Source organism: Coloeus monedula (assembly GCF_965178545.1).
Source record: "Coloeus monedula genome assembly, chromosome: 1".
In the NCBI taxonomy this organism is placed as follows: Eukaryota; Metazoa; Chordata; class Aves; order Passeriformes; family Corvidae; genus Coloeus; species Coloeus monedula.
This window is the reverse complement of record NC_138781.1, coordinates 116,791,138-116,816,331: the sequence shown is the minus strand read 5'-3', so window position 1 is coordinate 116,816,331 and position 25,194 is coordinate 116,791,138. Positions and strand designations below refer to the sequence as shown.

The following is a 25,194-nucleotide window of genomic DNA, read 5'->3' as shown; positions in this document are numbered from 1 at the left end:
GTTTTTCCTTCATGACTGGATAAAGCAGACTGCAGTGCCAGGTCTTGGCTCCATCAGTTGCTCATTAAACAAGATCTGGAATTTAGCATTGGATTGAATACACATGGGAGCTCATGTGAAGCTGCTCGTATATCATTGATAGCTCTGTTGCTAACACAGAGTTTATCCAAGACCGTACATTTTTCGTTGACTTGAACAAAGCTGTTCACCATCCTCTGTTTTTGACGTCAGTGGACAACTACCCACTAACAGTATCTGTCACTACAAAATGCTTGGAATTTCCTCACTTAAAAAAGCTGGAAAGTTTCAAGTACAGACCTTTCATTAAAAAACAAAACAAAACAAAACAAAACATTATTAGATTTTTCAGGATAAGAATATTAAGTGAATATTAGGAGAAGACATTTTCATTCTCCCTGGATATTTTTTCCAGTAATTTTTCAGACATAAACAATTATCACTGACTGTAAGGAATAGATGTTTAAAAACAATTTTCCTATTCTCTTGCTAAAAGCTGTGGACTCAAATGTATGCTAATTCCTCGACATGGAAGTACCACAGTGAGGTAATTCAGATTTTGCCTGTTAACTGGACACTACAGTTATTCCAGTAGGATCTAAGTTGGATAGTATCTATTTTTTAGGAAAAATGTAGCAAAACACATAACAAGCAGAAACCAGGCTATTCACATCCCCTGTCTCTTTTCTACAACTCCTTTATTCTTACAAGCTCATATTGGAAAAAGTCGTCCTGGGGGAGACTCCCTTGGGAGCACAGAACGACCTCCTGAGAACAACATGCAGTGCTCCTTTTGGTTGAGCTCTGTGCAGGCTGCCCGGGTGGGAAGCAGGAGCACAACAACTGACTGGATGTGCCCAGTTCAGACACACATCTGGTCAGGGAGACATATTCTACCCCAATGGAGGCTTCTGTGCCGGCAACAACGCATTTCAGCCTTGATCTAAAAACCAAGCTGCTGCTTTGCAAACACACTGCTCGCTTCTGACCCCTCTGATTTGGCTGAAAGCAAACAAATGTATCAACAAACCGCCGCACCTCATTGGTACAATACAGTGGAAATTCCCCTTTTTCGGCGTGTCAAGATACCATCAGCTATTAGTCCAGAGACAGGCAGTAGTGTTTAAAAATCCAGTTTTAAGCTTCTACAGAACACTGTACCTACTATCTTGAGGCTCCCATCTTCCTGTGTTGCCATTCTTTTCTCCATGGAAACCCCCTTTTACAGAGAGCAGGTTTTTAATTTTTGTTTTTCAGGGTACTCATATTTTATACATGGCATTCAGATAATGCGTCTATCCATGTCACTGTCATAAAAATAAGCATGTCTGTCTCACTGTAAAAGTGTGATCGTGCTACTGTGTTTATTAGACATAGCCCACATCTGAAATACCGGGTATCTGCTGCTTCAGGTGGTTGTGGCAAATCACAGAAATGACATAAATGATTTATTCTCCTCTGGGAATCAAAGCTGTGCAATTCTGCATTTTTCCAATTATGTCATCCACCTATGAAGGAACATCACTATTCATTGATTAGATTACTAAGAAGTTTTATTATTTTGATTTCCTACATGCAAAGTGAGCAAACTCAAATAATATAATTTCTTAATCTCTCCACTTCTAGAGGTATAAAATAGCATACACCTGAGCAGCTCCAAAGATACAAATTTCTTGCTTTCCATGAGGGGATAGACAAAAGAAAAATAATTGATTATTTAAAGGAAAGAAAGGAGAAAACTCCTAAAGACTACTCTGTCAAGAAAAGGCAAAGCAAAAGAAGCATTGAATAAATTACATTAAAAACTTGCTAGGGACCACTTTCAGCTCATAGAAAGTATGTGTACTTCTGTTCTTAAAAGGCAAATCACCTCTTTTGAAGTGATTGCACTAGGAAAGGTATATCCTAGCAAAACAACAAATAAATTCTTGGAAAAAACCTGCTGCTGCTTCAGCTGCTTCTGAAAGGAACTTCAATTTTCACAACTGCATGATCTCTGAGAAGCAATTCCAAGCAGATGATATGATCTGATCTTTGGCTCCAAGGCCATTCCCATATGTACTTTAGAAATAGTGCCCACACTGGCTTTACAGCTCTGAAGTTTTGTAGAACTTTATCTTCTGAGTGAGCCCTGTCCCTCTTATCAGGGTTCTCCCACTCTACTATTGTTACATTCTTTCTTTGAAGATGTTAAGGCAGAGCCAACATCTTTCCAAGGAGAGGGATCTGACTGGTGATCTTCCCCCCTCCCCCTTTTCCATATGTTTGAATATTTATATGTGAATATACATTTATAAGTGCCCAGATTTCATTTCCTTTCAGAGGAAGATGGTGAACACTGATCAGTTGGACAAAACTGATCCATCAAGCATTCAAAGAAACTGCCTCTCTGTGGAGCAACCAGAGAAATTGAATGTATGTAAAAGATGTTCTATACATGTCTTCCTTTAATTTGTATTTGTTTTTGACCCTTATGGAATGAGAAAACTTTAAAGGATATAGATGCTTTCTTCACAGAGCAGCAGGGGATTGTTTCTGCATTTCATTAATAGGTGAAGCCTAGATCCTTTCACATGATCTTTCTTGTGATAGGAAGGTACTCTGCAAATGTTCTTAAATGTTTTCCTTCACAGGTGTGAGCAACAGTGATAAAAAGTCTCTATCTCCATCAAATGGAAGCCAAACACTCTTTAGCATGAGCCATGCTAGCTCAAAACACCTATTTCATGTTAGCTCCCTGTGCCCCTCCTCTTGTTTCTCACCCAGATGATGTAAGACAAGTGTGTTAGGTAAGAAAATGCAAAAATCACAGTAACATACCCATTTATCATAAATTCTGTCATTCAGTCAACAAAACAGCCTACAGCATACCCAGGATAATTCTAAAGTAGAATTACCTGAATCCACCAAACCAGATTGCTTCTCGTACATAAATTTCTTCAGAGCTTGCCTGCACTTTTCTACAACTTCCACCACTGGCCTACATTAAAGGACTTGAGATACAAGGTTTCATCCCTGTACATCAGCTGATCTGCAGCAATGTTTTGTATGAGTTGTTCTTCTTGGCAGTAAATTATTCAAAGTCTTTTAAACCTCTTTCACTGAGGAGAGACTGAATTTAGCGTTATGCAAACAGAAAGGAGAAGTCCACATTAAACACTTTCTCCAGGCACTGGAACACTCAAAGCTGAGTAATTATGACTCCCCGTGGTTTCACAGGTTAAGAGAAACTAAAGAACAACTTTGAAGTTGCTTGTTGATGTCACAGATTTAAGTGTTTTATGTACTTGCCATACCAAGTTCCTAAAATAAACTGTCTCGGAGAAGTTGCATGGGGAATAGCGGCTATCCAGCCAAGGATCTTGTTTTCTGCAGTGTTTTCAGGCAGTGTAAGAACAGAATACAGTTGGTTATGTCCCCTTCATACTGCCCCTGCCTCCAGTAATTAGCACCACATGAACCTCCTGAAGTAGAGGCTGCATACTGGACATTCACATTCAATAGGTATGGATCGATCTCTGAGCCTGTCTGAATCAAACGTGATCTGTGGTTTATGCTGCTATTGCCAAGAACTCTATTAATATCACATATTTCTAGTAGTTTAACTTCAGAAATACGTGGAAAACATTTCAAAGTTGTTAAACTTACTGGCAAGGAAAAGAATTCTAATCGGCACCATTTTCTTCAGGTCAGTTTATCTTGAATATTAACTAGTAGGCATATCTATGAGCAGAAGACAGGAGTATCTAAGGGAAACTGTCTATCCCCAAGTCTTGCAGTGTCAACAGTCAATTGAATCCTGAAATGTCTAAAAATGCCAACCCTTCTTATTTTCTGCTAGGTATGGTAAACTATTCCTATATTTTTTACAATGAAACAAACAGGAAAAAAACCAGGTAAGTTGAAGTCAAAAAATCACCACCAGTGGAAAAGAGTGAAAGCCTTTGTTTCCACTCTCTCTTGTCTTTGCAGGCAGTCTTTACTTTTTTGCTGGATATGTATTTCTGCAAAGTGAATAAAGACTTAGTAATCAATTTAATTAAACTCAGTAATAATATTTTTCTTTTCCAGATGTTAAAAACACTTAATGATTCAGATTCAGTTAGTAAAACATTATGAGATGTTCATTTAAAATCTTAATCCAAGAAGTTGCTCAGGTACTGCAAAGACAATCAAAGGCAAGCCTACACAGGCAGAGGCAGGCAGGGCTGAGTTCTTCTGCCTGTTTTGTTCCTGGCTGGCCAGACAAAAACCAGCTTCAGCCCAAAACACACAATTATTTTCATGTCATGTGTCCAAGCTAATAGGCCTTCGTTAGATACAACACTGCAATAATACTTCCATATAGCCACAAGATCAGAGCAGGCTCCTGTCAGATGTCTCAGTGGACAGGCAGCTGAGCTCTGTCCTCCACCACACATGCTGGTTTGAAAGCTTTAATCAGTTTATGGGGGTTGCTTTCCTTATAGCAAGTGACAATTCTCACATCAAATCCCTTGCTTTCAAGATTATAAATATGTCCCTTAAGACAAGAGACATGAAGAAATTCATATCTAGTTATAAAGAAATCTGGGTTCAGACCTGCTAATTCTTGCCCTGACACAAAGCTCCTCTGAAATCCAGTGAGATCATTCTCATGAGCAATGTCCAGTGTCCAGTGGTAAGATTCTTATAACCAGCCTCCTGTCAATATTTTATTTTTTAATTACATTGCTTATACTGCAGTGCTGAAGTTTCATGGGATTCTGCATGCAAACAAATACCAACAAGTATATTAGCACTTCTCTAAACACTGCTTCCTAAAGTACTTAATGCAAGTCTACTGCTAGAGATGTTTTACATACCAAGTTGTGCACTGAGTTCACAGCACATACAAATAGTTACAAAAGCAAAGTCTAATTTTACAATGGCTCCGAAACAATGTGTTCAATTTTTGACATGAATAATCACCTCCAGGAGCCAGCAGCCTGTGTGTCCACATCTTACTTGGTTGCCTGGTCAGAGAGCAAAAAGCAAAGTCAAAATGTAATTCTGGGGTTTTATTTTAAAGGTAACAGGAAATTTTGCTCTCAGGACACTACAGCACCAGAAGCAGACCACTTACAAAACATCCCATCTCATCCCATTCTGTCTTACCATACAACTGTCTCAAAATACAGGACAACGATATACAGTGTGTTACGTGTCCCAAAACCACACAGGTAATTCAAAAATTGCCTCCCCTTGCATCTAGTGGTTTTTTGCTTCCTTTTGCTTCAGATTGATATTAATAAGATACAAAAGATGTTAATAGGATACATAAATATGCTTATTTCACCATGTCAGGGTTAGATTTAGTTCATTTGTTTTTTCACTAGTCATACATTTGAATTGACAGACAAGCATTTTAACAGAAACAGCATTTGTTTTTAACAACAGAAGTACAAATTCAATGCAGAGTAACAAGAACTACATTTCAGCATTCAGAGCTTGCAAGTAAGAGTTTAAGAGAATAGAAGCTTGGAACAGTGATAGAGGAAACTTCCACTAAGTGTACAAGTCCAATTTCCAATTAATGTAAACTAAAAGTGCCAAATTATAATCTAAAACAAAAACATCCCTCATTCTCTCCCCTTCCCGCCTCCAGTAGTTTAACAGTATCCAGCCCAACTTCTTTTGAAGTTGGTTGAGTAAACAAAGAGACAACTAACATTAAGATAATTTGAAAAAGATAGAAAATAGGACTAGAGGTATAATGCAGTTTTACCACAATTAACTGGTGTATTTATAAAGTGCCTTGAGAAACATATATGTAAGGAAAGCAACTCTGACAATGCAGATGTATCCTCTATCCAAACATTAGTTTCATGAAATAACCTTTTGCCTACATGAGAAGCACATCCTACTAAGAAAAAAAAAAAATTAAAAAAAGCAAATAAAAGTAGGATTTTCTGGGAAGACAGACAGCTAGCTATGAAGCTTTCTAAAGAAATCTCAGTTTACATACATATAGGAATGAGCTTTGTGTCCAGAACATCTTAAAATTTAAACAAATGAGAAGACTACACTAGTACAGTTGCAGATGTCTGTAGTCTGGAAAGGATCGTATCAGTGCAGATTTACATCTTCCCAGAGCAGACGTGCTGGAAGCTGGAGCAGTCTGAGACTTACACATGCTAAGCATTCTACAGTAACAGCTCAGGAAAAGAAAAAAGAAGGAAAAAAAGAGAAAAGTTGAATCACACCCTAATTAAAACAGTTTTTCTGGTACAAAAATCTTCATGTAGGTTAAGGTCTACACAGAAGGATACAGCGGCATAAGTGCAATGCCTCGTGGTTTAAAAACAACAGAGGAAACCTGAAGAGAAAAACGGAACTAAGTTTGTAGGAGAGAGAAACAAGAAGAAAACAGGCAAACAAGACCAAATGTAAAGCATGGGAAAAAAGCCTGTGAAGGAAAAGATAAATGAGAACAAAAAAGGGCAGTGAATTAGAGTTATATCAAACTAGGACTTAATTAATATTGAACTGCATTTTCCCTTTGCTACCGATCTATTTACATCTATCAATAGCTGTATCTGTAGCCATAATAAACCCCAAATAAAATATTTTCTCTTAGTTTTTGAATTGGCTCCTAAAGAGTTAAGCAAAAGATTACAAATTGGGGAACTGAGAAAAGATTTGTAGCTATTAATGAAGATAAAAACCAGGTACAGACCTTTGCAAAACAGGAAAAAGTATTTTGCAAAAGGATATGGTCAAACGCTAGAGACAGCTGGAGGCTAAAACTCAGGTAATGAATGCTGAAATACATAAGAAAAATATTTCCTCTTCTACAATTTTGGTGGAGGGTAGTGAAGAGAGGTGTAATATTCCCACTTCAAAGTTCCCCATAATTTTTATGAAGAGTAGTCCTTCCAAGCTACAGCCACCACCAACCAGCTGTTTTACTAGACATCTCACCACTTTTTGCTACCCCTTAAAATTCGGGTAAATAATCCAATTCAGAAAATAATCACAAATGTAGACCAAACATCTTGAAGAATACCAGAACGGGTTGCGCTGAAGAGGGACTCACAGAAAAGAAGACTGAGTGCTATACAGCTAATACAGACTTTTCCACTGAAATATTATACCCATGCTCACAACAACAGATGAGCATTCCTGAACTACTTTGCTACCAGAAAGTATGCACTTTATTGGCCTTATCATTGATAAGACATTGCTCAGGCCTTTCTAGCGCTCTAAACATGAAAATATTAAGTGAAAACACAACTGAGGCCCTGAGCAACACTAGAGGCATTATGATACACATTTAGTTGTTATCTGAGCTGTCTTTAAGGTATCTGTCAAAGTCTCTCAAGCTGCCAGAGACAGATGACCACAAGAATGCCCTGCTCTCCCATTACCCTCCAAGGTTTTGCCTATGATAGTGCAGCCAGCACTCTACTGACTCCTCTTCATTCTGCAGTGCTACAGCAAATGTGGCCCCTTCTTCTTACTCACCATGGGGGATAGATGTGGATGACATCCTGTGGTCTGCTCTTCAGGTGAGCTGCTGTCTCTCTTGCAAAGAGGACTTTGAGTATTGGTTCCTCTGCATTGATGACAGCATCCTCGGGTGAAAGAGTACCAGGAGACTGTTTCAGCTGCTGGCAGATGGCAACTTGTATTGTGCACTCCTCAAATATTTCTAAGATCTTCACAATTAAAACACCAGATTTATCTGGAAAGAAAATTAAAATGAAAAATAAAAATGCAAAGTCTGGATGAGGAGAAAGAAAGAAGTTCCGGAACTCTAAAGATGTGCATCCCTCTGTGCTCTGCACATCTGTCTGATCCTGATAAATCCACATATGAGCAGAACACACAGCTTTATCAAAAGACCTGTGTTAAGCTTTCACAGTAATTTTTGTTTTCTTTATAGATACTATTAACTGTAAAGAAAAAATCCCACCTGCACTTCTTCCAAATACCAGTTAAATCACAAACTCACTACAACAAGCCCTCTCCCACCACACCCAAACTTTTAAATCTTGCAGCTCATTGACTTCGTTCAGTTTTTTTTATTAGATACTGCAAAAAATGCATTTATTTACAAACAGAATAACCAAACACTGTGTTAGAAGTGAAGTTGTGTTTGCCTTCCTTGACCTTTCTCAAAGCAGCAGCTGTCAGGAACCAAGTTAGAAGAGTACAAAGCATCTAAAACCTGATGATTCACATTGAGGGACAAATGTTGAGAAAGAAGGAGTAAGATGCACTGCCTAAAAATAATTATTGCAAAACTGATCATCCATTTTATCAGTAGGCAGTCAGGGCAGAAAGCTCTTGTTTTAAAGCAATGTGAACAGATACAGGCATCCACACAGATTGATTCTAAGCACTTTTGTCTACACTGAACAAGAAACAACTTTGCACTGAAATGAAAAGGGACTCCTTGGTCCCTCTGCAGTCTGCATAGGGTAGCAGCTACCCAGACAGACCTCAGCCTGAGCTGTAAGATTATGTAAGATTTATTCTCATTCTCACCTAGCCTTACTCAGTTCTGCACTCTGGTCACTGAGGGGAGAACAGTTGTTACCCTGCTGAATGCTATGAGCATTTAGTGGGGCAAGACAGGGTCCCAGAGGACAAGGGCAGCAGAGCCCCAGTTGTACCCTTTTTGATTTACAAGTTGCATTGGGAGAAACACAACATCCCAAGAAAAACAGCTGATATAAATTATTGTCTTCCCACAGCAAAGAAGAAACAGGGGAGGAACAGTGAACGTGATACTGGAACTTAACAGCAGAGCTGTACTAGTTATTTGTTTGTTTATTTTAAGGCTCATTTCACAACTGTGAATGTTTTTCCTTTGGAAAATAAATCAAAATATTTTAGTTTGAGTTTATGAGAAACTTTAAAAAAAACTTAACCCAACCCTCAAGAAGCCCGAACCAAAGAAACTGGGCCCTAAAACCTTTCGAATTTATTCAATAAAGTTGAATTCTACAAAAATAAAATAAAAAAATTATGTCCTTGTCTTTATTAAATTTCATACTGAAACTGAAATAAAGCAATTTGGAAATATAAAACTAAATTGTTCTCAAAACCACTTTCATGTGAACCAATTTTTCATCACATGCAACATACTTCTGCAAAGCATTCTGCTTCCCCTGAACTGGTATTTTCCAGCAGCATAAAGGGTTCCACCAGACAGTCTGACACAAGATGTACATAAGCCAGTTCTGTCCAAGCCATTACAGCTTGACCTCCTTTTCCAGATCTGAGAAGTAGGAGAATCAACCCTTTCTGCCAAGTCCTTTGAAACTGACTGATGAAGAGAGATGGTCGTCATTGCTGCTGCTCCTCACTGCTGTCACCTTCTCAGAGAAAGCTGTGACATCACAGTGCCACTCCAGATACTCCCTACACTGTGTTAATGTTTGCTTATGTGAAAATTCTGACAAGGGTGCGCGCTGACTAGTTTTCTATGCCTGAAGGGAAGGGCTTAGAATATTCTCACTTGAATTCTGTTTTGCCTGACTAGCTGCAGTTGTGGTCCTCTGTCAACCCCAAGTCATTTGGCACGCATAAACAAATTCTCCTGACCACAAAAATTCTCATCCTTTAAAGTAACTAAGCACTTACCTCTTCCCTCTAGACATACTGCACAATTTGCATTTGCATCCACTTTAAAAACCAAGTCACAGAAAAATCGGTTTCAATTTTCAAACGCACCAACAGTTTGTTAAAAAAAAAAGTATTAAGACACTTGTGAAAGGGACTGCTCATCACTTCTGAACTATGCATTTCTTACATGCAGAATTTTATGACAATTCTTACTGGTCAGCAGCTTATACGTTATTCAGCTGATACAGCAGGTTGATGACAATGAATGACAGCCTAATAACATTTTTCTTTAAATAGCTCTGACTGTAAACCAGTTAAAAATACTAGGTAAATCAAGAACTGTATCTGTATGAAAGTCTCTAAAAGACATTGGAGTAAAAGATATCCTACCAAGACACCAGAGTCTCTTGCAAGCCTGAAGTTGGTGGAAATACCGGGAGCTGATACTAAATGAAGCAGAATGCTTCTACACTAAAAACATCTCAATTTCAACAAGTAGCCAAGTCTCACACTTGGCACACATGCACATTCTACAGAACCACAATCTATTTGTTTATTTAGATGCACAGAGATAGTTTAGTTTAATTACGCTGAAATTATTATTACTGCTGATGATAGCGCTCTCTTGAACAACATGGAAAAGCACTTTGGATTGCTGGCACATGATGAAACACCAAAGTTCAGAATGTAGCTTCAGTTTTAATACATTTGGCTCTTGTATTGTTATGTCAATCAAAAATAAATCAAACATATGTGGCTGCACACTGAAGGGCAAATCTGTGGGTGAGGAGACAGGCTGGATCACTGCAAATTCTATGGTTTCCAGAGTTTACTTGTTTGTTCATCCATGTGAAAAGCTCACTTTAAGGTTTTGCAATATTCTCCCTCAGCCTTGGATAACTTACATAAATTCCCACTTGCTTGCTGAAGTTATCATTCACTTACTTTCATTTGCAAAGCAGAATTACAGCCCAAGAAATGCAAACACACAGATGTGCATGTTTCATGGCAATACCTAGTCATATTAAATATGGAAAAATACCTTACAATTGCATGCATTTTAAAAGGTGCAGTCAATAACTGTGCTGCAATGGTGCCCACTCCTACACTGCAAATTTCTTCATTTCACATTCTGCTGCCCAGAACACTCATGGATTTCTTTCTTCAGGGTTAGTTTCTATGAAAATCAATGAGCTAATCCAGCTAACTGCAAAGCCACTTCAGTTTACTTACTTGAAGGTAACCTTTATTCTCCCACCGAAAGACAAGTACACAGGCATGCTCACAGAGAGTGAGCATACAGCTGCCTGATGCATTTAGAAATCTTCCATGAAGAAGCAATCAGCAATTTGAGGACTGCTTAACAAAGCTCTTACAGAATCATAGAACATCTCAAGTTAAAAGGGACCCATAAGGATCCTCCAGTCCTGCTCCATACATGATCACCTAACACTAAATCATACAATAAATGCTCCTTGAAATGACAGGCTTGGTGCTGTGGGGAGCCTGTTCTAGTGATTGACCATGCTTTCAGTGAAGGACCTTTTACAAATATTCACTCTGGTTCCAGATGCCTCTGAAACAGTGAAATGCAGATGCCTCTGAAACAGTGAAATGCTTGAGGGAGATAAAGATGGAAACCCACATCAGCCTGATCAGTGTGAGACATAGGTGCATTTCTCAGCAAAGCCCTGGGTGCTCTGAGCTCGGGTGACAGAGCTGCAGCTCACTGGTCCTGGAACACAGCCTAACATGGACAGCTGCCCCTTCCAGCATCTCTCTGTAGCCTTCACAGAGTCAGCTGGAAAGTCAGAGAAAACATCCACTGACACAGGATCAAGGATCATTTGAAATATCTGGCCCCATGAGTATAAAGACAGGGTTTATTCATCCCAGGAGCATGAAGTGTAATTCAATCCCTGATACACAAGGCTTAAGGTGCTACAAAGAAAGACAAAAAGGCACTGATAAATCTGGCTGAGTATGAATTTTGCAGAGGTATTTGAGAGGTACAATATGTGTCCTCTAAAGAACACCATCTGAAAGGAGGGGATCAGCCACCAAGGCCTATAATGCTCCCTCACTTCTCACAGAATTTTCTGTAAGAAGAGAAACCTTCACAAAGTTATGCTGGCCACTACTGAATCGACATATTGGTCATGGAAAGGACAGTGTACAAGAAAAATCAGGTACTAGTTAGGAGCTAGGTTAGTCACATCACCTTTTGCAGAACACCACTGTGATAAATGCCACCCACTGAAAGGAAACAGATAGAAATCATCGCTAGATGGACCATGATCAAACAATTCGGTTCTTCCACACTTTGTAAGTGTGGGTCCAGAAGGAGTGAAATCCACAAGAGAGACTGACGTGAGAGGAACAAGCCATGTAAGCAAGGAAGCATCTTTGGTGAAGCCTTGCTGTGATTGGCAAGAATCTCCCTCACCTCCCAGACAAGAAACAAGAAGCTCTGACAAAGATTAAAGAAATCCTGATCCAAACCTAGGCAAATGGAACATCAAACTCTCACTGCTACTGTTAGCAGAACCTTTGAAATCAGGGAAAGGTCTTTTTGGCAACAGTAGTAATGGAACAAACCTGGCGGTGACCTTGGGCATAATTTCCAAAAAAGCCTGATGCTCCATAATTGTGTGATCAAAACAGGTCTATATTGTATGTGTGGGTTCAGAAAAACAACCAGTAACTTTTTGGTAGGAGAAAAACTTTTATTTAGAGCTACTAAGAACACAGACAGTAATTCTGGTTTAGAGAAAGTTCCTGAGTCAGAGGTCTGTGGGAGGTAATTGAGAGAATACTTTGGGAAAATATCACGGAGTGATAGCCCTGTTAACATTTTTTCTAGGCATTTTGTTAGCTCTTGTCACTACCAGAAATAGGATCCTAAGCTAGAGGCACTTTGGTTTAACCACCTAACAGATCTGCTCTGACATACATAGCTAATTATTTAATTCCAGGTGTCCTCTGGGATGTTGGTCTCTCACCCCAATTTGTAACCCAGACATGAAGTAGTTCAAACTGCAATGATAATTCCAGTGCCTGGGAGATGAACAAACAAATTTCACACTGAATGCATCAGTTTCCCTGGGCACTTATTTTTTGTTTATTCCTTTAGTACACAGGGTGATGCTGCCCATCAGTCATATACCATGTCATATACCATGGCATCAAAAAGTGTTTCGACACAGTACTTTGAAGATGTTCTGCATTTACTCTGAATTCCAGGAGGGTTAAAAAAAAAACCAAACAAAAAGAAGAGGAAAAAAAAAGAGGGGAAAAAATGACAAAAAAAGCTTCCCATTCCTTTGGGGATCACAGACCCTGAGGTCTTGAGCCTTTTGAAGACTTCAGATGACTCTACAGTCTCTGGCAGACTGAATGCCCTTAAGGTTCAGACCTAACATAGTGGCTTCACAGCAGACACATATATTTAAGCCACATCAACACTGAATGTACATGCTCATAGATGATGCACTGGCCATGCCAAGGGCAGCCTAGGACGAAGGCTAAGAAGAAAGCCAGCGTGCTTTGACTCTCAACAACCAAAAAGCAGTTTGGAGACAAGAAAAGGAAAAAAAAAACCATCAGGGAGCTCAATTTAAAAAAAACAAATGTTCAGACATTCTGGCTTCAGTGCCTGAAATACAGCTCCAAAGTTTGTTTTAATAACTCTGTAACTACCAATAAGGAAGACAAATGAGGAGGAAAATATAGAAATTATGATCTCTTGGGAACCACATATTTTATGTTTCTCCAGTGATACAGTGACAGGAAGCTGAGCACACTGCAAGGAGAGAATCCATGGCACTTGATGTATAGAAATGTATCAAATGTCGATCTCAGTAAGAACACATACAGTTTCACCTCACTCCAGTGAATTTTGCTAAAATGCTGCTGTTCCAGTGTTCCAAAAGAGCACCTGTAGCCTTAAATGGAAAGTTCTCAAAGGGAACAAACTCTCTTTAGAGCCAGTCAATAGAACTCCAGCAGCAGAGCAATGTCTACAAGACCTACAGAGTGAGACAAAATGTTTCAGGACATCAAACTGAACTCTGCATGGTTTGAACGTGCTAGCTGGAATAGCCAGTGCACCTCCACGCAGATCAGACCAGCAGAAGTAAGAGTAACACCACCACATCAACAAGAGCAAAACAAAGCCACATTTATGACAACAGATACTCCTAAATTTTCCAATTTTCCATTCTTCCTGAAAATTTAAAAATCTTGCAATGTTGCAAGAATGCACCTCACCCACAGGGCTGAAGGATGTTACATCTGAACATAACAATCACATGACACAAGGCATAAATAAGTTCCCAAAGCCACAGTACCAATGCAGAAAACAGTGAACTACAACAACACAGACCACATCTTACAAACACAAAAGAAAACTGGAGCTTAGGAAAATGCCAAGCAGTGAATGGCTCTGCTCTCCTGAGCATTCCAGAAAAAACCCCAACTCATATGCAAGCAGGAAGGAGAACAGAGTGGAAATTATTACTATTGTGATAGCAAAAAGTCTACAGTAATAAGGACCATATAAACACCTACAAGTATACATGTGAACTATCATGAAAAGCAAGACTGACAAAATAAAACTCCTCAGCCACAAGACTTATCTCACAAGTCACACGGATAAAAGAGACCAAGCAAGCACAACATGAGGCAAAAGGAAGACTATTTCCCCACCTTCCTTTAAAATCAATTAAAAAACTACACTCATGCAAGGAGAGCTTTCTAAATAAAACCATGACAAACTCATAAGAAAAGGCAAGGGAGGAAGATGAGATTGCTTGAAGCCACATTAATATTTGAAAAACTGCTAACAAATATATGCTTTGTGCAAAAACAGTGAGGACAATTTGTATTTGTTCTTACCAGCTAAACAGTCATAATTCTTTATCTTAGTGCTATCTGAATGATATGGGGAAAGGACAAATGCTTTTAAGAAAAACAAATTACCGTCACTTTTCCTCAATTATCAAACTAAGAACTATCAAACAAATCATATACATGAACTGCAGTTTAGAAGTAAATTTGTACTGTACCTGACATACCTAGTTGACATTTCCAAAAAACATGGCTGAGAAGTTATACTTCCTCTTAACTGGGAAATTCTTTAGAAATACACACTATGCAAAATAGAGGTGTTACACTCAAGTCAAATTTCTACTAATCCTAGCTAAAAGTTTTTATAAAATAAACTTTCCCACTGAAAGTATAAAGAATTGTGGGCAATTGAGGTTGGGAATAGTACTCACTGCACAAAGAATGAAAGTCACTTTCGGCCTTTGGTTCTGATGAATAGGTCAGACACACATTATGGAATTATAAAGGTAACAAATAAAATTCCACTTTATGCCTTGTTCAATAAAGCAAACTAGCAACACTCTTGCAAATTTGTCTCGCTCAGTTATTTTTTTGAAGGCATTATTTCATCCCAACATCATTTAACTTCTGATTGTCAAATGTGGTTCCAAAACTGCAGTTAGTAGACACCCTCCTGGGACATCACATCCTATCTGCAGTGGAAGAATAGCCAACCACTTTCTGGTTCAAGCCACAAAGTTTTACTTTCATTCTCAAGCGTAAAAAGTACAAAATGTCAAATTACAAGCATGAATCAAAACAAAACCATTCTTTTGCTTGGCATCTCATTATTGTTCTTCCTCCTCCCTCATGTATAACTTGCAGGTGCAGGCATAACAAACTCAGCAAGCAGGAAGATACCAAGCAGGTCCTTGAAATCCAAAGTCAATGCTGAAAACCAGGCCTGGATTACAAGGTTTTCACAGCCTGTACAAAACTGTTTGGTTGCCATTCTGATCTATAAATGTTGTTATTCTTCCTGGGCTGGTAACTTCTGAAGCCATTCAAGAAGATTTTTCTCAGAAACACAACAAGTCTCTCGTAGGCATGATGGCTTCTTGCCACATTTATATTAATTTTTAAAAGGCTGCTGAATTTGGCTTTGCTTTAAACACTACACATTCTTTATAAGAACATATGCAAGCTACTTAAAGAGACAATGTATGTCATTATAGTTTCTCATAGGAAAACAAAAACAATACAAAGATTATTGTTTGAAGAAGACAAGTTTACATTTGATTTTTTCCTTTCCAATGCTGTAACAAGTTCAGACAGTTGGCTAGGAAAAAGAAATCTGGCCACTTGCTATGTCTCTAATTTATATTACTAATTCTTAAGTAATAAAACAAACTATCAAGAATTAAGAAAATAAGCAACAACTAGCAAATCTCAGACTTCTTTGTTTTTAGAAGAATTTTACATAGTAAAGGAAACCCTATTAAGGGCTGCCCGTGTTTTCTTCATCAGGTACATGTTTCATGGCATTCAGGCTGCTAAAATCCTTTCTTCCCATCATCTTAACTAGTCACTGAAACTGGAAGAGAGGGAGTGATTGTTTATACCCTCTTCCCTAAGGCTTTCTGCCTTCCACATGTTACATGTGAAACCCTGTCCTCATCTCCAGGGCTTCACCCTCCTCCCCTCATGTATGTGTTTCCACTTGCCTCAGCAAACCAAAAATTTGTTGCCCCTTGAAGGTCACTTTTCCCTGAGAGGAAGGAGCAGTTTGGAAGGAAAGATCAATGGTTTTGCTCTTTTGTCAGTTCAGTATTCACTACTCTCAAATTCAGTTGTAACACAATCGTGAATCTTAACCTTGGGTCAACAAATACCAAAATCTTGCATCAGACTGCAAATGCTAGAGAAATGTTTCTGCATTTAAGGTGAAGAACTGTTTTGATGACAGCTGCAAGACAAAGAAAACCAATAGAAGATAGGATGTATAGAAAGCAAAATTTCAGAAGTTACAGTAGGAATCTACATGAGTTTGCTTTAAATATTATTAGTGTCCCGTCCCTATAGACAGGAAGGTTGTCTGAATGTAACTCAGAAAACCACGATTTTTTATTCCAGCAGATGTTGACAGGAAAAAGGTTTGGGTTTTTGTTGTGGGTTTGGTTTATTTTTCTCTTTCTGTCTTTCAGCTGTCCAGATCTCCTCTTTGCCCAAACAGGAAACTTATGGGGAAGTTGCAGCACTGCATACAGAAAAAAGCCTGCAAGTGGTCTACAAGCCCTTGCACAGAGTACCCTCAAACCATCAGCTTGGCTGATGAGAGACTTGCTGTTATGTGGCCTGCACCACCACTCCCCTTTTACATCTTGTGAAGAACAGAAAATTTTGGATTTGTGGCAGAGCCTGACATTTGCCTCTGTTAGAGCTGAACCACAGAAAGCATCCAACCAACGCTGTGTGGCATGGGCAAACCCTGATATTCCCTCCCTTCAGGCCTCTGCATGGTATGGTTGCCTTGATTTACAGAAGTGGGATTCCCAATCACCTTGCAGAAACCCATGTCCTTGGTGAGTGCCTATTCCAACACAGGGACTGGCTGTAGAATGTGACTCTGCCACAAAATTGTCAAAATCTGAGAAAGCACAAAGGTTTCTTCTACCCCGCAGAATGAGTCAGCCAAAGTGAGACCCTGTGCACTGCATAAACACCAGAAAGTGCGTGCTGAAAGGAGGTGCTCTCTTCTGGGCAGTGATTCATCCTAGTGACCAAGAGGCAGCCAAACCACAATGGTTACTTACAGAAAGGGGTCAGGGAGGTAACAGACAGGAATTTTTTAAAAAAATAAAGCTGAAAACTAGGGGTTTTGAATAATATGGACATGGATACAACCTAAAAGTAAGCAACAGCAAAATAAAGGCATATAATTCTGCAGTATGAAATGTCTAGTGGGGATGACAGCCAGAACTTTGGAAAAATTTTTCCTTAAATCTCAGATGTAAGGAGGACTTTAAACCGATCTCATTTGAAATTGCTCCCCGTTGCTTTAGCAATGAACTTCTGGTCTGCACGCTATGGGATATCCAAAATGATGTGACAGCTCTCCCAGCAATTAAGTGACTTCAATCCTCCACAATAATCTTCAGGCTTCTTTAGTAACTCAAATGAGTTTGTTATTTGAGAAGTTCTTTCCTCTAATTCTGTGCCGAAGTCAGAAACAGTCCTGGAAACAACGTGGCTTCGAAATATTACTGGGCAAAACAGAGGGGAAACAAAATTCAAGAAGGTTCTCAGATTAGTGAGACACCCTTAGCTTGAACCTAAAGAGATGAAAGCTGAAAGTGACATGCATTTGCTGTGCTGACACTTCACATTCCTCACTAGAAACAAAGAGAAGGTTATCCAGTTACATTACTAAAATTTCAACCATTCTGACCGATGTTCTCCAAACCAAACATCAATTTCATTTTGGTGACACGAAACATTATGGCCATTCTAAGAATACAATTATCAAAAATAAATTTTGCTCTAGATGAAAAAGTATCCCCAAAATATTATCACAGCTATTTTGATGATTATTTTATAATCACTGTACTTTGGAATAACGACTGAGAATTGGAAGTGAAATTTAAGCTGTGAAGTTGAAGTGTATTCCTAAATTTATGGCATATTCAGCATTTTTCATAAATTTTAGCAAAAGCTTACAGGCTAATTGAAACAGTAGTTTGTCCTAAAGACTTCTTGTACAATTTTCTTATGATGGAAAAGGCATATCCCAGAAATAGTTCATCTTCTGCCAAAACTAAATCATCTTAAAGACACTCATCAGTATTTTTTAAACATACTTAAGAATAGAGCAAGGTATTTTCCCATAGCCTTTTTTTCATAAAATGCTAACGAATTCTGACTCATTTTCTGAAAGAAAGAAGAAGAATCAAAGAAAGGAATTCAGCCAGGGGCAGATGTTTAGCATGGAATATTTCAGCCTAGAAGCTGGTCTAACAAAATGTTGAGCAGCCAAACACAAGGTTTTGTAATGACACGTGAAACTAGGACAAAAAGAATATTAGCATGTTAGCAATGTTGCAGGTCTGTTACTACACAATACATTAAAAATCTTCATTTCATTAAAAAGGCAAGCCTATTCAATGTCTATTTCTGTCCCATATTTGAGAAGCAGCAAGAGGATGTCCTCACACCACATACAAATGATGGAGTAACCTCTCATGATTTTAAGTGAGCATGCCTGTATAATTTTCAACATAGCATTTCTGAAAAGAGCTGGCTAAAGACATCTCTGGTTCCCTGATGTCACTTTCTAGTGAGTATTCAGATAATGGTGAAATTCCAGAAGACTGAAAGGACGATGATATTGTGCTACTATTCAGGAAGGGCAAACAAAGTGGCTTACAATAACTGGAGACCAGCTAGCCTGACATCAGATCTAGGCAAAGTGACTGGAAAAATAAGCAAGGAATTAAGGTCAGAAATACAACATGCTATTCTGCATGGGGGGCATTTTGAACACACAGCATGCAAATGGCCAAGGGATGTAAGACCTCTAAAGCTCCAGTGAGATACGGAGACTGAGCTTTAGCCAACAGTTTGGGTGTCACTTTAAATCATACAACCTTCTTATGAAAAATCAACCATTTTCACTATGAGTAATGCACCCTTTGAGTGAAATGCAAAAAAAAATTAAAATTCTGAGAGCTAACTTTGTGAATTGCAGTTAGAGCTTTTTACCAGTGGAGAATTATAACTGAGTAACAGCAATTCCAGCAGGACTTGAAAGTAAACACTCATGGTATTAAATGGTTTAATCAGTGACATAAAGAAACTGTGTGAATACCACAAACTCAAGCAAATCTGTGACTAAAAGAAGACAGGCTTGAGCTACACAGTGGTCTGAACTGCATGGTTAGCTGGACTACTTAAGTAAAATCAACCAGGCTACAGCACAGACATTTCCTTGTGTTTAGAAAGGAGAAACAGAAAGAGTAGCTGGAGAGTGGGAAACAGCATCTCAGAAGAAAAACAGCTGTAGAGGTTATGAAATCACACTGGACAATCAATTCAAGGTGAAGTCCCAGCACCATACTGTGACCAAAGCCAAACCAGACTCAAACACTTATCACAGGCCTCAAATACCCAGGAGGCTGAGAAGTGAACTGGACCTGGCCAATGATTTTAATGAGACTAAAACTGGAAGAACACATACTGAGTTGCTATCCTTGTTCCTAAGACCCTTCTGAACAGTTCAAGAGGGTACAGTAAAAAGCCATGAAAGTCACTTGAACACTGATGAAAATGCTTTAGAGACCCTTAGAGAGCTCAGTCTGTTTAGTTTACGAAAATTGTGAGGCAGCAGAGGGTTTGCTATGCAAGTGCCAGAAAGGGAAAATGTCACATACTAAAGAAATCTGAAAGGGAGAAACAAGAAACAAAACAGGGGAACTGAAGCCAGACAAATTCACATTTGGAAGAAAAACCACCTTTAAAAATTTGGGAGTAGAACTGGGGACAAACTCTCAAGGTAAATGATAGATTCACTTAACCACATGTTTTCAAATTAGGACTAGAGGACTTTCTGAAAAACAAATGCAAGTTAATAGATGCTCAAAAACAAGCAGTTGGCCTAATATAGAATAAATGCTTGACATTTTGTAGACTATAGCCACACACACAGCAGTTGATGCAAGAACTTAACTACTTCTTTATACTTAAACTCTTAAGAATCTGCTACCTCTCGAGAAACACTACTGAAAGGTGGTGCTATCAGACACCAGTAACTAATTTGCATGACTCCCACTGTTTCTTTTTAAGTGATGTGACCACTGTAGTTATGCTTCACACTCTTGGTGTCATTCACAATTTCAGCACTTATCCACAAATTTTTATCCATGTCTGTTTGTTGGCAAGAAGTGATCACAAAGCAAAAAGAACAAGCAAAGAAAAAGAGTTGATTATAAAGAAAGAAAAAAAACCCCAAAACCTGCTGAAAACACCATTTTTCCATGTGATGCTGGAAATCAAGGAGTTGTGAAGAACTTAGATGGAGGCTACTTAAAATATATCCTTTACCTTATGCATTCAAATGATGACTGAGTTGTTAGAAACCTTCATATTTACCAGAAATGCAATTATTAGCTCAGAAGACAATCAAGATAGCATTAAACCCAAGTCAGGAAAGACCAGCAAATAATATAAACTTCACTTTTACCCCTACTTGGGCCATAGATAAATACAAGTAGGTATAATACTTTCCCAGTGGTATTGTGTAATGCTCCTTACCTGAGGGGGTTTTATCATCTGAAATACACTGATGCCTCCAAAAGCTAATGGCAGATCTTTCTCTGTTCTGGAGCCGACATAATCTCTCAGCTAGCCCGCCCCTGCAGAGGACAAAGGAATGCTCAGCTTTGCCAGGAATCAATACTTGGTTTTGCCAAGTGACAAGCCACAGGACAGATGTAGATGTATAGATGTGTATGTATGCTTTGACCCTTAGAATCATACCGTAAAATTACATTTTGTAGATTAGCTCTCCTAATTTTGATTTTTCTAATGGAGTTACTCCCAAAAATCATACACCTCAGGTCATAACACACAATAAAACATTTGCAGTATCCGGGTGTCCAAAATCTTCATGTTTTCAGTCCTGTCTCCAGTACACGAGGAGTGTAAAAAAAGGTTTCTAACTTTCCCTTGCACTTATGAACAGATCCTATTAGACACCAGAGACAGTTGCAAATTCAAAACAAACCAGTATAACCACTAGTTATAACAGGTTGGGTTTTCTTTTCCCTCACGGATTTGTTTTTCTGTTGGCAAGGAGTGATCACAAAAATATTCTTTTACCCATACTTGACCCTATGATTCATTTCACAAGCTGGGTCAAGTGTGCAGTTTCAGTGGTCTGAACACTCTCCAAGATGAAATTAATTTAGCATTCCCAAGGTGAGGAGCAGAGGAGTGGCATCTAGCACAAATACACTTAAGGTAACACTAAAGCAATTCTTACTCTTGGACTCAAAGCCAGAAGACATAATTTCTCACTTTTAAGAACAAGAAGATGTATGTGTTGGAAGCTGTCTTTGGGTTACTGTGGGAGTGTTTGAGCATTTTTCTTTGGCTTCAAAGAAGTTATTTGCATAAAGACCTACTTCATTCTTTTGTTGTAGTGTAAAGTTTCTCCACAAGTACTATTGAATCTATTAATAAAGATTTCTACTAAGGTGAAATGTGTGCTTGAGTTAAACTGGTTTAGGAATCAATAGAGATAGCATACAACCACCCTATGACTATTTGTGCACATGAAGAAAATTTTTTGGCTAAGTTAAAAAAGACAAATAGCTTGGTAAAACTCACATTGTAAATGTGAAACTGGGAAGACACACACCTGTGGAAACTGAGAAGGAGCTAAAAAGGCTAAGCAGAACTTCAGGTGAGTTGTAAAAAAATCTCTTTGGTTACTAGTTATTAAGCAATTTCATCAGCAGACAAGTCAATACGTTATATAAAAAGTAGTTAGCAGTGTCAGCTGAATTTTTAATGAACAACTATATCCATTGCAAAATTATAATTATCACAAGAATTATCAGATGCAATGGCTAAACATCTAAGCAGCAGATCACAGAACGAACTCTGAAACACAAGAGCCCCATTTAAGCCAAAATGACCTATAGAAGTTATGCAGTTTACATTGCTGCATCGATATGGCTGGTGTCAGGCAGAGAGGAGAGAACTCAGAGGAAGAAGAAAACCCCCAAAGCCCCAAAATAAAGAACTCAGACTTAACAAGCTATGAGCCCACACTTAACAAGCTACGAACCCTGCTATATTAAGGAGAAAAACAAACAAGAATGTTTAGAAAATATTGGCCTCCAGTGAAGTTCCCGGTAAGCTTAACAACCTTGTTTAATCCTGGTTTCAACGAGGGCTTTAAGACAGAGAGGCAACTAATACAGAAGTGCAATGGAAGCTTTGGTTCCAAGAGCAGCACAGTCAAGCACAAAACTTCATATGGGATAACCTACTCTGCTGATAACACTGTGCTCATCCATATTTTCCTCCAGAACTTGAGCACTGAAGCATTACCACACCACAACACTTGTGGGCAAGACAGTTCTACAAACTCCAACTAACTGTCCACCCAGTTTCTCTTCTTGCCAGGGAACCATTCTCAGATGCAGTTGTAATTCAGCTTGGCTGGGTGGTCTACATGAGCCATGCTGGAGTTGGTAGATGCCAGCTCAGCTAGGCTTAAAAATGCAGCAGTAAAAATGCATTTTCAGATTGCTTGTTTAAAAGTCTTGCATGCATGAGTCTGCAGCTGAACCCTGTGGTTGGACTGTAGCAATACACTATACAGTTAGTAGCTCAAAAACTTGTTTTGCTGAAACAAAACTGTTCAACAGGAGTGTTCTCCTACTTCATTCCCTCCACAGACACCAGTCAGAGAAATTTATTTTATTAGTTTAAACAATGCAAGAAAGCCTTAAAGTACCTGCAGAAGAGAGCAGCTGTTATTGGCTTACAGCCTAATTTCCCCCTTTTTTCCTGAACAGGGAAAATGTTGTGTACAGTCAATCAGCTCCTACTCTTCTTCAAGCCCACCACTGTTACACCTACAGCAGGAATGCCCTGTAGCATGAAGGAAAGAAAGCAAGTTTCTGGTTCCTTGCTGTGGCTACTGCACACAACAGCAAGACATCATTGCTGTTTCAGGGCTGATATGACTAGCAGGAGGGTCTCACTGATGCTCACAGCTTCATTACTAATTTGCTAACCATGTCTGTTATCAGGATACCACTTATCACAAAGGTCCATATAAAGTAAAACTCTGACTTTCCTTAGCAGCCCTCTGTGCTAAGAAAGTACACTGATATTTATTAATCATAATCCTTCCATTCACATTCCAAATGCAGTTAAAAATAGTTTAAACAGAAAACATCATAAAGCAATTTGCATGTGCTTGGTTGCAGAACATAAAATGTAACTAAGAATGCATTTATGAGAGGTTCTCAGCTGGTCATTGGAAATGTTTTTGTGCTGTCTGTTTCATACCTCATGAAATCAGAAAACAAAGTTCAAGGACATGCCATGCACAAAAGGAATTTGTATGGCCAGAGCAACAGTTGGTACTTTATGGTTTGTTTCTTTTAAAAAAGGTAGAAACAAAGGAGTTTAAACACCACCGCAACCCAGGAGGATCAATCCCCTTTTTAGCTCAAACACATAAAACAAAGGAAAAGGTGCTTTCTGTTACACAAGCTGACAGATTGCTAACAACAGAATTTGAAAACTACTCATCCCTTCCAGCACAGTACAGGTGCCTACACTGTAAAACACTTGTGCATGTACTGTGAGATACTGAGAACTATACAGGCAGAGTCACTCCTGGCTGTGAATACAAGGTAAAACAACATCCCGGGTGTGTGTGTATATAAAATTGGCAAATATATTTTTGTTACTAATGTATCAATTCTGTAATCAAGGGATGTGACAGACTGCATTGAAATAACAAAAACTAGTTTAGGATTATTGACCAGCACTTCAAACTTCCCCCAAAAATGTTTTAATTTGAGCAAATTGAACACATTTGGCAAATTGTTAATGCAAAGGCTGTTCGGTGAAGTCAAACTGCTCAGATACAATCTCCACTGCCCACCACCTTTTTATTTTTAATCACAAAACTTCCAGTACAACTATTTTGTTCCTTTAATTCCCTGAAGGCAGACAGATTTAAAAGCAGCAATTCATGTCCTGTTTCCATACTAAACCTGAGTTTGTTGAAATACTGTATTTAAAACAACACATTGCCTTTACTGTCCATGTCCAACAATATCCACATGAAAGACGGCTTTGAAGACTGTAAGAAAGCTCAGCATCCTGTAAAACAGCTCAGGTTCTGGTAGTTGCCCTTCCCACAAACTTTAACAGCAAGACTGAAGAGTTTTGTGACAGCTATCACCAAAAAGTAATACTGAGACTAATCTGTGACTTCCAGGCTGGTTCCTATCTCCCAACTCCAATGAGGCTAATAGAAAGCAACAACAAAAGAGCATTAGTGAGTCTGCTGTGTTTTGAAAAGTAATTTTCAATCTTTCTGAAATGTTGGAGATCTTTTTGTGTTTTTTTATTAAGGTTTTCATTTAGCAGGGCACTTATGAAAAATTACCCCCCTGTTCATCCAAGTTTACTCCTTTACAGACTTAATTTGAAGTCAAAACTTAAGCATCTCACTACTGAGTTTTTTTCCTCAAACACAGTATATGCAGGACTCCACATAATTAAAAACAAATATATATCCCCATCTCAAGACTGGGCAATTTTTCCCTTCTCTCATTTCAAAGCAAGGAGAGATCTCCTTTCCTATTTGCACATTACCTGGTGAAGTAACTGACACTCAGCTGTCTCCTTCCACTCCATGGGGCACTTACTAAAGAAATAAAAAAAGCCCTGCTGACTCATGTTCAACTTGCCAGTGACCAGGACCCCCAGGTCCCTTTCTGCAGCCCTGCTTTCCAGCATCTCATCCCCCAGTCTGTACACACAACCAGGACTGCCCTGTCCCAGGTGCAGAATCCAGCACTTGCCCTTGTTAAACTTCACGCAGTTGGTGATAGCCCAGTCCTCTGATTTGTGGAACGCTCTCTGCAGGGCCTCTTTGCTCTGGAGGGAGTCAGCAGCTCCACCCAATTTAGTATCTTTGGCAAACTTACTTATTATCACTTCAAG

General features: G+C 38.8%; 1 protein-coding gene across 2 annotated transcripts in view; it reads right to left on the bottom strand.

The window, feature by feature from the left end:
• Window positions 1-25,194, bottom strand: part of SPIDR (scaffold protein involved in DNA repair) — a 196,390-nt gene that overhangs the window by 113,384 nt on the left and 57,812 nt on the right. For both annotated transcript variants that reach the window (XM_082291139.1, XM_082291140.1), the window contains exons 7-8: window positions 20,746-20,846; window positions 7,504-7,723 (exon numbers count right to left, since the gene is read on the bottom strand). In XM_082291139.1, coding sequence (XP_082147265.1) covers window positions 7,504-7,723; window positions 20,746-20,846 — 321 coding nt within the window. The remainder of the gene's footprint in view (window positions 1-7,503; window positions 7,724-20,745; window positions 20,847-25,194) is intronic.